This window comes from Triplophysa dalaica, chromosome 20 (genome assembly GCF_015846415.1).
Source record: "Triplophysa dalaica isolate WHDGS20190420 chromosome 20, ASM1584641v1, whole genome shotgun sequence".
In the NCBI taxonomy this organism is placed as follows: domain Eukaryota; kingdom Metazoa; phylum Chordata; class Actinopteri; order Cypriniformes; family Nemacheilidae; genus Triplophysa; species Triplophysa dalaica.
This window is the reverse complement of record NC_079561.1, coordinates 12,690,887-12,707,133: the sequence shown is the minus strand read 5'-3', so window position 1 is coordinate 12,707,133 and position 16,247 is coordinate 12,690,887. Positions and strand designations below refer to the sequence as shown.

At 38.5% G+C, this 16,247-nt stretch overlaps 1 protein-coding gene across 5 annotated transcripts in view; it reads right to left on the bottom strand.

Annotated features, from left to right (window-relative positions):
• The window catches only part of LOC130408954 (ankyrin repeat and SAM domain-containing protein 1A), an 89,153-nt gene that overhangs the window by 52,528 nt on the left and 20,378 nt on the right, over nucleotides 1-16,247 (bottom strand). For 4 of the 5 annotated variants that reach the window (XM_056732482.1, XM_056732486.1, XM_056732483.1 and 1 more), the window contains exons 2-4: nucleotides 12,599-12,679; nucleotides 11,074-11,230; nucleotides 6,486-6,548 (exon numbers count right to left, since the gene is read on the bottom strand). In XM_056732482.1, coding sequence (XP_056588460.1) covers nucleotides 6,486-6,548; nucleotides 11,074-11,230; nucleotides 12,599-12,679 — 301 coding nt within the window. The remainder of the gene's footprint in view (nucleotides 1-6,485; nucleotides 6,549-11,073; nucleotides 11,231-12,598; nucleotides 12,680-16,247) is intronic. The other variant, XM_056732487.1, reaches the window with a different exon arrangement.

Here is a 16,247-nt window from a genome sequence, read left to right as displayed (position 1 = left end):
ACAAAAGCACATGAAGACAAGAAGCAGTTCATCTTAAGCTCTTAAATTAAGTGATCAAAGATTCGATGGAGAAAGGCAGTGATTTGAAGAGCATGCAAGCACGACATCACATTCAGTACCACACACACTCATGATCTCTTAAAGAGTTTGACAGCAATACAACAACATTAACACTTACAAAACACAAACAAACACTGAGTTATATCAAAGATATTTATATTAACAAGATGCGCCACTGCCGTTGCAATGAATGGTGAGGAACGCAAGGCTCAATATGGGCGCTCTAGCGAAGGAAGTCCCGCAGTCCAGTTAAACGAGAGACAATCATCAATGAATAAAGACTGGCTGCGCAGGTGCAATAGATGAAGCGATCTTGAAAAGGGTGATTTTTACCTCAATTTAAAGTCGGCATCAAATTAAAAATGATCATTCGAATTGTTTTACACATTACTTCTTTTAAATGATTTCTCCGTGCACAACATTATTTTTGAAATTAATTTGCACTTGTAATCTTTAATCAAAAACGTTAACCCCCTCTCGAAAAAACAACCTTTTCTTCAGTTCTGGTCATGAGGAATGGTGCGAGGGCGTGTCTGAATTGACACACAGATTGCAAATTGGCATTCAAATCTTAGAACATTTAATGACCCAATCATTTGAGAGTGGATGAAATCAAGTCCCGCCCAATTTTTTCTCATTCCAGTCGTTTCACTCTGTTATATCAGTCACGATATGGGGAAAAAACAATCATGCCGACTTTAAGATTAGCAAACAATTCAAAGTATTTCAGCAGGCTTTAGGTTTGTCATTCAGGGAAAGTGTTTTTCTAATCCTGACCAGCAGACGGCGCTCTATTACTATCATATTGACTGGATCCCAAATGTTATACAGCAGTTAATTATAAGGTGGAAACTAATGCCTAATTATTATCAGTACCATAGAATTAGAACAAAACTGAGTCCTTATATTTTAACAGCTCGACAACTGTGAATAGTGAATTGTGTCTGTGGGTTTAACAGCAGATGTCTGATGAACAGAGGAAGAGCTCGGTGAAGCCTTCGGGCACACAAGCCAGATCTCTCTCTCTCTCTCTCTCTCTCTCTCTCGTGTGTGGGGGGAGGAGTTAATGAAAATAAGAGAGGGGGGGTTATGATGTGCTGGTTTGGTGACCACACCCAGCTCTGAATAACACATGATGTGATCGCTTGTATGTTTATGAACATATGATGAATAAGAATTGTAAACCTTTGTTTATCATAACAGCAATATATTGCCTTAAGCTAATTATAGTTATATTATTATTAATATAATATATTTATAATAACAAACTACTTTATTATTATTATTGTAAAAGGTATTTTGTATAGTCCCCTATAGCCTATTATAGTGCAATATTTTAGGAGACATACATTTTTGTAGTGTCCGAATTCATAGTGGACATTACTGAGTGCACTCATTCATTCCCATGATGCATTATAATAACGAGTGTACGACTAAATTACATTCACGGCTAGTTGCGAGCTATCTATCCTGAGGCTCAAGCTGAATAAATTCCCGCGTCTCGTCAGAAGCGCCCGCAGCGTTCCCAGTGCACGAGTGTCCGAATATACTCACTCGTCGTCACCCACTCCTTAAAGTGAACTAATATACGGAATAGTGAATTAGGGTACAGTGGGCGATTTCGGACACAACCACAGATTGAGGAAGGGAGAAGACAAGCATAGAGGGAGACAGACAGACAGAGAGAGAGGACGACACATGAGAAAGAAAGACAGAGAGAGATAGAGAGAGACAGACAGACAGACAGGGAGAGACGGAGACAGAGACAGACAGAAAGTGAAAAAACAGCAGGAACCAATGGGACACAGAAGCGACAACTAAACAATCAGAGTGAATACAAAACTACACCTGCCGTCTCCCCTCAGAGACCAGACCATACAGAGAGGCCTTTATTCATCAAACAGGAAACCAGAAAACCACAACACACACACACACACACATTAGAATCAGATCCTTTTAACATGAGCCCTCAAATCTTTAGAACCCTGAGAGTCTGCGCTGCTGTTCTGCTCACATGAGGGACGTATGAAGAAACTTCAACCGACCCAAATAAAAGACACCTTCACTGAATCCCTTCACTTAAGGGAAAACATCTGGAGGTCTGACAGAAGTCAGCGTGCAGCCGATATCTGATGGCAGATCTCCACTGTCAGTTTCTCTGTGACCGCCGTCTGAGTCAATGTCTATTTTAACTCAATCCTACACAAAAGAGTTTGAAAATTCATTTCCCTTTACTTTCTCTCTTCAACTGCACTAGGAAACGATCTGAGCGTCAGCAAGTTCTCATTTCTCTGGTGAGGAAACCACGACCACAGAATGAAACCTTTGAAAATAATACGAGCTTTACACAAGAGAGTCATTTTCATGTCGATTCAGGTCCGCTGTGGGACGCGCTGACGGTCGCAATCTTACGCCTTTAAATAGAAGAGCTTTCAAACCGAAAAACAATGTGCGCCCGAGACGGGAAGTACTGACTACATTGCGTTTACATTTGACCAGCATGACCCAAAGCCTTTAAAGCTCTGAAACAATCTACCGTTCAACTATGGACAAACTGACTGAATGGATCTGTTAGTAAAAGCACGATATGAAATGCTTTATTAAATATTCATTCACTCATGTCATTTAATTACTGTATAAATTAAAGAAAGATATTTGGAAGAATGTTCCATAGTAGGAAAAATGAAATGTTAGTCAAAGGTGCCCAAAGAACTGTTTGTGTTCCTAAATACTTCAAAATATCTCACTTTTTGTTCAACAGAATGCGAAAAAATGTATATATATTTTATCCATAGTAGTGGACGATGTCACAAAACAGAATAAACTTCAAAATAACTTGAGGGTGAGTAAATGATGAGAGCCTATTTGAATGAACTGTCCCTTTAAAGGAGATGTGTGAATAAATTAATCAATTATGTTTTGCTGTGTAATTTTATTATCCTGATGAGGAACAAAGGGTCAAGAAAACGTGAAAAAAGATCTAATATTCTGTGTCGTCATAGAAACAGCCTCTTCTAAGCTCTGGACTAAACAAGTTAACACAAGCCAAAAGTGATTCATCTTGACTTTCTCATCACGTTCAAAATCTCTCTCTTTGTTTAATAAACCGGATGACTCTATCTCCGAGAACTGCCATCCCTTATCCATTCACATGTTTGCATCCCCACGCGAGCATGCGAACCGTTCCTGGAGGGTGAAACCATACGAATGTGCGGATGACCTGATTGTATGAAACGCGGCATGTAAATCACTCTGGCATGTTGGGATTACTCGAGAAGGAAGAGAGGGTCATTATGATACCCAACATGTCGGCTTTGAGCACGTGTGCGCGTGTGAGGATAATCGCTGGTGAAAGCTGACTTACCACGTGATGTCACGCTGATTACATCATCACAACCTGTGTGGAGGGGAGAAGGGGCCATTACATCATCAGTGTGTGCCTTGTGGGAGGGGGGTGGAAACAGCTGCTGCTGCTACTGCTGCAGCCACCAGAAAACCACATGACAGGAATCATAATATATCACTATAAATGAAAAGGACTATTGTATTTAAAGGAAAATATATTTTATTATAATGAATATATTTATTAAATAATTTTACTAATTGTAACTTAATACATTTTAAACACAGTTACATTTATTTGATAATATTATCAGATATTATTCAGATCTCGTGAAAACTAATAGGAATATCTTGGAAATAAAAACAGACTTTGATTTCGGGTTGAAATATGAGTCGTGCTCTTGACAGGTTTTCTGAGATTTGCCCGCATTTCCACACATATCCCTCATATATGAGCACTCTAATAGATGCGTCATCTCTCACGAGGGCACATAATACTCCACATTACCCAAACACACACAGAGAAAACCAGCACAGCGGGGAAACGAACAAGCTATTAGAGAGAGGACAGCTGATGTGATTTTTTTAACAATTAATGTCACACAAAGACTCTGAGCTGTGCCGTGTGGGCTGAGTTTGAGGAGGCACTACTGAAGTACCCTGGAAAAAAACACTTCACTTGATTCTAGATTTCTACAAATTACTCAAACCATTGAATGAGGGAGACCTAAACTCGACACCTGGTGAGCATTTTATTTCATGGGTGACAAAAAAGCTGTGCCAATAAGCAGGTGGCTCTGTGTTCAGATCAGGGCCAGGTCTAAGGGGGTCTAGGGGGAGCAATGCCCCCCGGATTTTCCTCGGGCCTCTTTAAAACTGTCCATCTGACAATTACAAAAATGTAACAATGCATATTTCTCTTTCATCTTTAGAATAATTATCTGTCAAAGTAATCACTGAAAAATGCCAAAACTATGCATGCAATCAACTATAAATATATTGAAAAATGTTGTGCAACCAGAATATGTGATTGCCCCCAGTCCATCCCGCCTAGTACAAGGCCCGGTTCAAATCCTCAGATTATAATCTAACACGAATATATAATATATTCTTCGTAGATAAAGTAGTCCCAGTATGTATTGCTCCAAACACAAACACATGTACATAAACGCTCCCAATTGAATCTAAGTAAAACTGAACTATTGCAATTGAATTTTGTTTTGATGATTATTTAAGTCCTTTCATTTTCAAAAACAATCATCCTATTAAATGGTTATCAACCTGTTTTCCCCGATACTCACAATACCTGCTAAATCCATCAGTCGACTTCCAATGTATAATGGTTTTCTTATTATGTGCAGCAAAGTTCAAGTTCAAAGGTCAACCAGAAAATGTGTACCTCAAAACAAAATTCAACTGATATAGGAACTGCACGTCAAAGAAAACTGTTAAATTTAAAACGCTATTATGTGTTCGTGTAATTTATCTCTTCTTTCTTGTAACATGCATATGTACCAGAATTGTACTGTTTTGTATCTTTCTTTAGTTATTGTGAAAGTTGCTACTAACATACACCGCACATTTGACTTGAAAATGTTTCTCTTCGGGTTTATAAATACAACATCATCCAAAGTGTAGAAACAATACGTTGTCTTTGAAAAATCACACTTACTGTTTATCAAACTTGTTTTAAATGCTTTGTTATACATAAAATTAGGTAAATGTATATGTATTTTACGAAATGATCCCTCACAGAATATTATAAAATTTGAATACCCCTGGCTTAGAGAATCTGAAGTACAATAAATATTTCCACATTTTTACTTTACAGATGAATGCCTAAACATCCTCTTTTCTATACTCAATAGGAAGCATGATGACCAGGCAATTTTTTTTCATCTTCACACAGACGATGTTAACTAGGTCAGCTGAGAGAGAGATAGAGAGAGAGACAGAGGTTCCCCATAGACATAATCAAGTGTAAGTGGACCTGTATGCATTTACTAAATGAGGCTCTCCTGAAATAAAACCGAAGCAGAGAGGTGAAGCTTTTAAGTGAGTCTCTGATGTGCTATGATGTCTTTGCTAAATCTCAATCAACCTCCACTATTTACATCTGCAGTAGAAAAAAAACAAGTAAAAACCCTCAATATGTATTCTGAAGGACCTAAAGGGACCAGAAGATGGTAATGACCACCCCAGGGCACTACTTCCCATAACCCCCTAGCCTAGAAACCACCCAAAACTCTGTGGAAACGGAAAGCAATGCTCTAAAAACACCTAAAGAAGATCAAAACCCATCCATTCTGTAGCTTCTCTGCCATTCACCATTCGTCTCTTTCCTTCCTGCCTTCCCTGTCTCCGCATTTCTTTCTAGATGCGCCGCAGGCCTGGCCCTCGGCAATCCAGGCATGACACGTTACCATGGTTACGCCCCACCTTTATCTCTGTCAGTAGTATGCCACGCTGACACAAACATGCATACGCAAACGGCTGCCTCCGTCTTTAATTCAGCAGCTCACGCACACGTTCTAACACCGATGTAAGCCGACAGATACACAGAAAAGCTTCTTGACTCTGAGTGTATGTGTGTGTCACAGCGGGTGTGCTAGATATGAAAGGAAAACACCATTTAATAATCACAAAACCCCCTGAGTGACACACCTCCCGCCAGCCCATGAATTATTCATCGCCTCTTCAGTCTGTTCGGTTCTAACCTGCCTGATCTTTACACACCGGGAGCGATCCAAACCTTCTGTGCCACTGACTGAGAGCAAGGAAATAGAACGTTGGTTGTTTGTGAAACCTAGAAATGGTCATTTAACTATAATGACAAAATTCACACACAGGCATGTAACATAAACAAGCACACGACACTCATCAGATTATCAAGACCCAAATCCCGTGTGTAAGTGCTCACATGTTTTCATATGTAAACAGAGACATATGTGTGCTTTTACGATCATTCACAGACGTGAGAAAAGAGTGAAGCAACAATGTCCCCGACACAGAACACACACAGCCACACGTGACGCAGCGAGGTAAAGCGTGCAGGTGAGAGGTCAGAGGTCATTGGTACACACCTTGGCATTAATATAGGGGTCAAATGGGCCACAGCGTTTGAACTCTTTGTAGTCTAGAACGCTCTGGGAGAGGGAGAAAACAGGAAGAAGGATTCAGCCGCGCACACACACAAAGTGAACACAGTGAATCAGTGTTAATGACCTTCATGATAACATGATGAAACAAGCAAAGAAACTAAATACTGGCTTATAGTCTGTCGATTATAAAGCAGTTGAATCGGCATAAACAATGAATGATGAATGAAGTTGTGTTGCTGAACAGCGAAACTAAATTGTTTAAACTAAAAATATGCATTTGTCAATAAAACCATATCAAACGACAGAGAATAAACCAACTTTAAGAAGTGGCAAAAAATGAAATGTGACTATTCATTAACAGTTTTGAAGAAGCCAGAAAACTGGAACTTGCTATAATTGATCAAAGAAATATGAATGTAAATATGAATATAATGTGAATGAGTGTAATATAAATTAGGGCTGTGTGATATTAAAGAAAAATGTGATATGCTATAGCATGCTAAATAATGCGATACAATATTTATTTTTCTATCTGCATCAACTAATACTTAAAGGCTAGACCACTTCACAAGATGTAAACATTGGTCCAGAGGCACTTCCGGTTTCAGTTTTTTTTGTCTCACTTTAAGATATTTGTTTTACATTTTGATTGGGTTAAAGTGTTCTGAAACAGTAAGTTCTTTCGAACCAGCTTAGGATCAGCATTGTTTACGTCATCCAAAGTCGTCTATTCGTAACGTGTTGAATTTTTTAAGTCATTCCGTTACTGCAAAATATTGCGATATGCACATTTGCAATATTTTGATCAGTTCTCTATAAATAGAACAGCCCTAAATATAAATCAAATGTATTTAAGTTTAAACCTCTGTTTGAAACATAAAACTTCAGCCTTATGTGACTCGTTTTTTTCAGCTCCTGTTTCAATTCCACTTGGGCCATTCATGCTAATACATCTCAATCAGAAATAAACACAGAAGTTCAGAAATGAGGATGATAATATGACTTGAGATGAATTAATACATGACAGTCATTCCAAATGATGCAGAATTGGAGTATTAGATAGATGACAAACTGTAACTACATTCATCTGGGGACATTTGTGCACAATAACAGACAAACCCTGGTGCTCATGAATATTCAGACTCATTCATTAAAAGATGTCACAGTCTGAAACTGACAGGCAACAGCTTTAGAGCAGACCGGCGGAAAAGAGCAAGTGTCTGAGCAATTCAGTCCATCAGCCTTTAATGGGGCTGTTTGAAAATTTTCTCTGAGAGTTCGTTTAACAAAGTCAAAAACGAAAACGTTTTTCGTCTGCGTTTTTGAAAAGTTTCTAGTACACACACGACAGCATTATCAAAACGTTCTGCATTTACACAGATACAGTAAAAAATGAATTAAAACGCAGTTCTATGCATGCCAGGCCAGTGGATGTCGATGTTGCACTGTAAAGAAACACTGTGCCTGCTCATATATGCATACCCTGTTTTAAGATAAAAGCATTTTTTATTAACTTTTTGGGCATGTATGTGTGTTTAGAGTTTGCGTATATAAATACCTTGTCTCCACAGGTTGTAGTGGTGCAGTAAATCTACTTTTTGCTGGAGAAATGATAATCACGCGGCACAAACATGCAGCATGAAGGCCGCCATTATTGTTTTGAGAATACTCGCGCATGCCTACAGACTGAACACGTAATATGCATGTGAATGATGTCATCGTTTTTAAAAACGCCGACTTCATAGTACACACGGACAGAATAACACAGTTGTGTTCACAAACTTGCACTTTGAGACCCATTTTCAAAAGTTTGCTTTTTCAGTCCCCCAAAAACACTGTTGTTGTGTAACACCCTGTCTACACCAGATGCGACGCGACAAGAGAATGCATTAGAACCCTGTGACGATCCTGTCCGGTCTGTTCTTAGATTTCGTGCCTTGGGGGCAGGGTTATTACAGTATCATGTCTTGTGTGTATGTTTTGTTTTATGTGTAGACAAGTGGCGGTAGTTTTGAATAATTTTCCTGTGTTCCATGTAGCTCCGCCCCCTTGTTCCTCCGTTAGGCTCCCATTAGTGTTTTATCTCCGTCACCTGTCTCCCAATAGTGTTTAGCCTTGTCACCTGCCCTTCTCCGTCCCTGTGCAATCTTCCCTCGTTATGTCCCTATTTAGTTTCTCTGTTTCCCCTCACACCTTGTTCGGTTCATTGTATTGTATTTGCCTTTCTAGTCGTGCCCCGTGTTCCGGATGATATTTGTATTACCCTGTTCCTGTTTCAAGTATTGTATGTGTTTCCTCACCGTAAGTTCTGCCAGTGTATTTCGTGTTTTGGACTTCTTATCTTATTTGCTACCTTGTTTTGTTTGTTCCCCTCGTGGAAGGTTTTCTGTTTGTTAGTACTAGTCTCTGTTTTGCCCCATTGTGGGTTTTGTTTTGTTTTATTTAATAAAAGCCCCTTTCTACCTCCACCTGCCTTGCGTTTGGGTTCTGCCCACACACGTTTCGTGACAAACCGTTTATAATTTAAATTTTTGTCCACACCGGACGTGGTGCGGCGTGACAATCCCATTAGAACAATAGTATTGCTATAAATCAACTTTGAAATAAAATAATATTTTGCTTACTACAGTACATTGGTTAGCAGTATAGTAATACTGCATTGAGAACAGGCTAATCTACCACAGTTGTGTTATTTATTTTATATGAATATCAGTAGCTATATGTGCTGTTCACTTGTTTTTATATTTTCCTGAATTTGAATAATCTACAAGGAAAGTGTTCTTGTGGTTATAATAACAACTGTATTGATTTAAAGAGCTAGTGCACCCAAAAATTGAAATCCTGTCATCATTTACTCACAGTCATGTTGTGTTCCCACCGAACGTGAATGAAGCATTAAGCGCGAGTGATTTACATATTAAGTCCTTGCAAAGACGCGATAGCACATTCTGCGCCGCGAATGAGGCGGCTGGAAAGACGCGATTCGTGCGAATTACGTGATGTGAATTGAGTGTTTCGGATGGTTGAAACGCGCAACGAGTGATTTGCATGAATCGTGCGAGTGAGAAAATTCGCACCGCGTTAACCAATCAGGAGCTTGCTCTAGTAGTGACGTGATAGCGAGCGGAGGCAGAAATCCAAAACAACAATGGAGGACAACATCATTGCTGTATGTGGATACCCGGAGCTGTACGATACGTCTTACTTTTCTCGAAACAGGAATAAAACGGATCTTGCTTGGAAGAAAGTGAGTGAGGAGGTCGGACACTCTGATAAATTGTAAAAAAACGCAGAAGCCCCTCCCATGACACGATTTAAGTGAATTTCATGTGCGAATGAAGTAAATTTCACACGCGAATGAAGCGATTAAGCTCAAAATGTTCAAGCATCCAACTAGGCGCAAATAGCGCAATTCATTTGCGCAAGTCACGTTCGGTGAGAACTCTCTATAAGGCTGATCCAAACCTGTATTAATTTCTTTGTTGTGTTGAACATTTGTATTTTAAGAGTGTGGAAACAAAACAGTTCTGTGGCACTACCAAAGTATTTTTCCTACTATGCTAGCAATAGTGCCTCAGAACGTTCTGCGAACATATGTGTACAGCAGAACAAAGAAACTTTGTAAATGATGGTTGGTGAGTAAATGATGACAGAATTGAAGACATTTAGCTACCAATGCAGACTTGTACACTCCCTCATAGATCACTGTTCAATATCATACTACAGTTAAAAAGGTTTTTAAAACAAGAATAACTATAAAAAAAATCCCTCAACTTGAATAATTCCCTGTGTTTAAAAATGTGTGAATAACTGTAACTGTTACATTCCTGCCACTGACACTGGTGTAAAAATAGTAGTTGTGAAATGAAGATTGGTTGTAGCTTGTTTAAAGAGTGAGAAGTCAGTGTACTCTCGTTCAGCTTTATATTCACACACTCAGTGTAAATGAGAACAGTGTGAAGAAACGGTAAGAGGAAGCAACAGCCTTCCTGATAAACTGCTGCTATTCCTGAGATGTCACAAATGTCTAATCCTGTCATTACTGAATTTACACACGTTCCCTTAAGTAAACACCCTCACAATACCGCTTCTTGTGCGCTTCAGAAATGTGAGTTAATAGGCACAGTTCACTCGAAAATGACACTACAGAAAAATAATACATTTCTCTCCGAAAGGTACAAAACTATCATATAATTTCAGACATATTAAACTTGATGATTTTAAAGGGTGACAGCGCTAGTACTCTTTCCTTTTCCCAGTACGCCACATTTTGTGGATATTGTTAAAAACATCTGTAAAAAATCTGATGTAGCTATCCATCCGCAAAAATATCATCATCAGCACAGCTAGGGGTCTTTGGTTATATCCGTCTAAAAAAATCTGTCTACATGCATAATCTGAAAATCGGGAAATAGTACATCACTTTTTTTTATCAGTAAGTATCATGTGTTTTTACTGTTGCAAGAAGAGGAAAACGTATTATTGTCTGTGATTATGAACAACATTAAAAACAACCCACAATGTTTCTCTGAGTTTGGGATGAGAGGGGTTGAGTGTTGGGTGTTCAGACCTGTTCATTGAGTCTGGGGTGAGATGGCCCATGATGGATGAGAAGTTTGACGATACGTTGGTCTCCCTTCCAAGCAGCGAGGTGCAGAGGATAACAGCCCTTGTTGTCAGCGATGTTCGTCATAGCCTCGTTTCGCAACAGTAACTCGACAACCTCACTGTGTGTAGAGAGACAGAGATAGAATCCAAGATTAAGAAATAGTTCAGTGTGTAACAGGCATACAAATGGGGGTGAAAGTGAAACAAGAATGCAACATTGTATAAAGTTCATTTCAAATATTTTTATTAGTTAAATTAAGAAACCTCTTTCGGGTTCCAGACAAACTTTTTTTTACCAGGAGCACTGTAGCCCCTGACTGAAAATTTTAGGAGCGCAAGCTAAAATTTAGGGGCACACCTTAAATCAGCCACCAATGCAATTATTCATATTTACCCCTAAATAACTGTATTACTGATACTGACAAATAAGTTACTTGATGTCAGCAGATTTGGTTCTGCTATTTAAAAGAGCCAGAGCCTACTGAGTAGCTTTGTTATTAATCAGTGCTATATAGAGAGACTGTAATCTGAATTCATTTGAACAGAAATTGTCCTTGTCAAAAAGGATATATTTAATTGTTTACAGTGTTACACATTAAAGCAAAATGAAACGTCTTGTGTTATGACATTCTCACAATGATTTTATTGTGTATTAAGGACACTTTTCCACATGTTCACAACACATGTAAATATAACGTCAAATTAAATTTAACAAAGAGCATTCGCCTGTCATTCGTTCTTGCTGTGAAGGGATTTGAAATAATCCAGTGCTGTCTCAAGTAATCTTCAGAGAAGAGACGTTTCATGAAGTCAGTTAGTAAGTTTCATTTTCAAATGAAAACCGCGGGGGAAAGCCCCGCCTCTTTTTTTTTTAAGTCAAATGACGCACCATGCACGTTACAACCACGTTGCTCTTATTTGAGCATTCCTGCCACGTGTCTACATTTAAATTAACGATTTTGGACGTCCAAAAGACGCAAAATGTAAATCGCCCTTAAACGTCTCTTATATCAAAAGGTTCATCCTCAGGCTAAGAAAATCCGTCACAGCAAACGGCGACTCGTAGTTATGTCCACACGTTGTTTGTGTCTAAACTTGTCAAAGACGACCTGGATTGTGCCCGACGGCAGTTGGAAACATCAGTGACGCGAGTGACCCTAGCAGTCGACCATCACACACAGCCTGTGGTGGTTGGCCCTTCTTTCTACTTTCATATAAAATAACAACTAGAAGAAATTCAAAATTTTCAGGTTGCGCATTCGCGAGTACTTGTAAAAAATGCTCGCCCTGTCTCAAAAAACTGATTGCAAAATGCGATCATTTGGTGGTAGCATGGAGACCTGACTTTATTTAACAGACGAAATCACTGAATCAGATCACGCCCAACAATCTACCTCCCTCTTATATCCAAAGACATAACAGCCTGATGTCACAAATTTAGATTTCTTGCAGGTATGTGTCAAAGATCAACAGATGACTGAACTCACCTGTGTCCATTTAAAGCAGCGTGGTGTAGAGGTGTGTATCCAGTGCTATCAACACAGTTCACATTTGGTCCCCTCCAGATACTGCAAAACAAACAGAGGACACAATGAAAGCCATCATATTTAAAATTACAGATGCCACAGATTTGTATCAGAGTACTGCAATCCCTGGGATGGAACCCATGACCTTGGCGTTGCTAGCGCCATGCTCTAACCAATTAGCTACACGATAGCTTTTGTATGCAAAAGTTGTTTTGCACAATAAAGCCGTCATAATAAAACGAATAATAATACTTACAACATTTATAACATTGACCTTGTTGTCATTATTTCACTGATCTATACATTAAATCAGTACCAAGTACCAAAAGGAATGTAGTATCGCTACTTTAGACCAAATTAACTATATTTCCTCCAGGAAACATTTAGAAAGTGGTATGTGACAGGGAGCCAGTGAATAAAATGACCTTTAACAAGTAATAAAACATGTGGTATTAAAAGGAGTAATAACCGACATCTTGTTTTCATCCTCATCTAATCAAATAAATCAAAATGAATAGCAATGTTCACACAAAAGCATTCACAAAATGCTCTTACTTATAGTATTTACGTTATTTACAACATTTACAATTAATTCAAAGCAAATATCTTATTTTCAATGCACAAATCCAAGTAATAATCTACAATACATAAAACATGAAACTGTGCAAGCTTTTCACCCCATCTATATTTTAAGCAATTGACACAAAACTACACCACTCCCAATATAAAACAATAAAGCTGGCCACAATGCATGATAAATCCGGGATGCTCGTGAGGCAAGCGGGTGCATTAAGCGCATCAAGCGCATCATTCTGCGTCCAATGAGCATGACTTTTAATAACGTAGAAGCGAATGTATAAAGCGCATCATTTTGTGTCCAGGATGTGCATGAGCGAGTTTGGAGAATTTTATACTGTGATAGTTTTGTGTAATAAACACGGATTTATTTGTTAAACATTTTGTACATATCTAAGCTTTATGAGACCACATTTTTGTTTTGTAAGTTTAATACAGCACTCAAAAAATCATACTTTTCTACTTTTAAAAGTAAAAATACTGAAGTAAAGGAAAGTGGTAGATTTTAATGTACTCTTGGATTTAAAAAAAAAACCATTTATTTATGGACTGTAGTGGAATAAGTATGATGTGCTTCATACTGTAGGGAAGTATTTTTTGTCCAAAGTACTCTCAAGTACATTTTAAAATATCTGTACTTTGTCAAAGTAAACATGCTTAAGAACTATCCACCTCTGGCAATAAAAGATAAAATATGCAACTCTACTTTGATCAAGAAAAACAGTGCTAGTATCAGATCAGATCGGATCAGGATCGGTATCGGCCGATACCCAGAATCCAGATATCGGAATCTGATCGGCAAGGAAAAAGTAGTATCGGTGCATCCCTACTTTAAACCACACTATTAGGTCTTTAGCCCGCATAGTTTGAATCCTGTCTGGCTAGCACGCTTCTCATAATGTTTTCGCATGATGTCCGTATGCGGTCTCTTGTGGCTGTTAATTAAACGCTACAAAAACGAAATTCAAAACAAAAGCTGAACTAAAAAGATGAAGTCTAACTAAAGCAGCACGCTACTCTCCTTCGGCCAGGCAACACTCCCACTTCTTACCAGGGAAAGATTTTATAAATTGCTTACATCTAAATGCAATAAAAATCACACTTTACACTACAACTGGGTAACTACTACCTTACTTGCATAACAACCTGTATACTAATTTAAAGGTTACATATATTTTGCGGATCCAGACTAATTTTATTTGGTGGGAGAGGGCCCAAAATGGCTCTTTTGGTGGCAAAGGTTGCCGACACTTGGCCAGGGCCGGACTGGGAAACAAATTCAGGCTGGGATATCCCACACTCATTCACTCATTCATAAACCACAAATCTCGTTTTTATTAAATGTAGAATGCTTTGTAATCATCACACAATACGTGATCAGTGCTTTATTAAACTGACAGTGCATTGTTTATGACCACAATAAAAAAAGTTTGGCTTGAGAAAGTTTCAAGAATTTTTTTATCATGTGGCCAAACCACAGAAGCATGTTTAAATGATTTTTACTACAAGTCTATCTTAAAATGAAGATTCATTCAATCTTTAGGTTTTATAATAAAACAACAAATAAACATGATATGTGTAAATTGTATGTGTGAAGAGAAACAATTGCATCGTGATGTCAATAATTTCTCCTTCACAGCTTTATGATCGTTTTCCCTTTAAATGCTTATGCTGTGAATTTCACTTTGTTGACGGTCCCTAAATTCACAAATATTACAACGAATATTACACAAATAATGCCCAACGTCAAGCTATCTTCTTTTATGGTGTGCTTTTACTTACAATTGTGAAGAGCACGTTATTTTAGCGTGAGAGTACGTCAATGTTGATGTGTGAGCACGAACCTCTCCGCTCGCAAGCGGATTTATTTTGCTCACGCACAGAACTGGACGCGTGCCCTTAGATGCTCTCCGCTCGCACGCGGAAGATGCTTTCCTCACACCTGGATTTCTTTTGCTCTTGCACAAAATTGGACGGCTGCCCTTTGATTCCCTGAGCATAAGCAGCACTCGTGCAGTTGTGAGCGAGAGCAAAAGAAATCTGCATGCGATCGACATTTGTCTCTGAAAAAAAGCCAGCAGACCAAATCGGTCGAAGGTCACCAGGAATCAGAAGGCCACCCTGATCTAAATGAACGACTATGAGTCGACTACAAAACTCTCTAGTCGGGTACAGCCCTATATTTTTATGGTTCTTTGTAAAAATCATGATTCTGAATCTAACACCTTTATTTGATAGAAGAAGCTGTGCAAATACATTCCGCTGGTATACTTGTCCTGAGCTAAAAAGTATTTTAAAATATTGAGTGCTTGAGTTTCTTATCTGCTAACATCACCCCACAGAACAGAACAGAAAGCATCTAAAGGCTGTGTGACGCATAGTGAGAATTTCAAGATGACATCTACCCATCACAAGAAAAATCTATAAAGCTGATCATTTTATATATCAGTTCCAGTCAAACTTTATCATTATCAATGACAAGAAATCTGTGTGCATGAAATGAACTGGAAGAATCTCTCTCACTGTAGCTGCAAATGTATCATGTATGTCAGCATCTATACAGGATAACGGACTTGTGATAGGAAATGTCCCTGATTCACAAAGACGGTAAAATCATGAAGCAATTTGTGTCACACATACTCGCTCTACATCACAACAAAGTATCACATACGGTATATGAACGATACTCAGGAACAAAAGAGGAAGCTGAAAGAAGAAGCTGGCAGTTGGTAGCCAGAGAACTCATCTGACACTCCCATCACTCATAAGTTCTGTGTTCATCTGAGGTAAAACGCAGCATTACATGGGAAGGAATGGCAAAATTACTCAAACAGAGAAAATTGTCACTGGTTTACAAAGTATGTAATGAAACAGCATGAACTGACCTGTGTCAGCATTACATGTGCTCGAATGTGCAGCTTTAAACAACACAACATATTGAATTTACAAGACACAAAATACGTGACTGACTAAAAAAACAATTTGGTAAACATGGTTCTGACTGTTTGTTTGATAGTGTATTTTTTTTATAGTG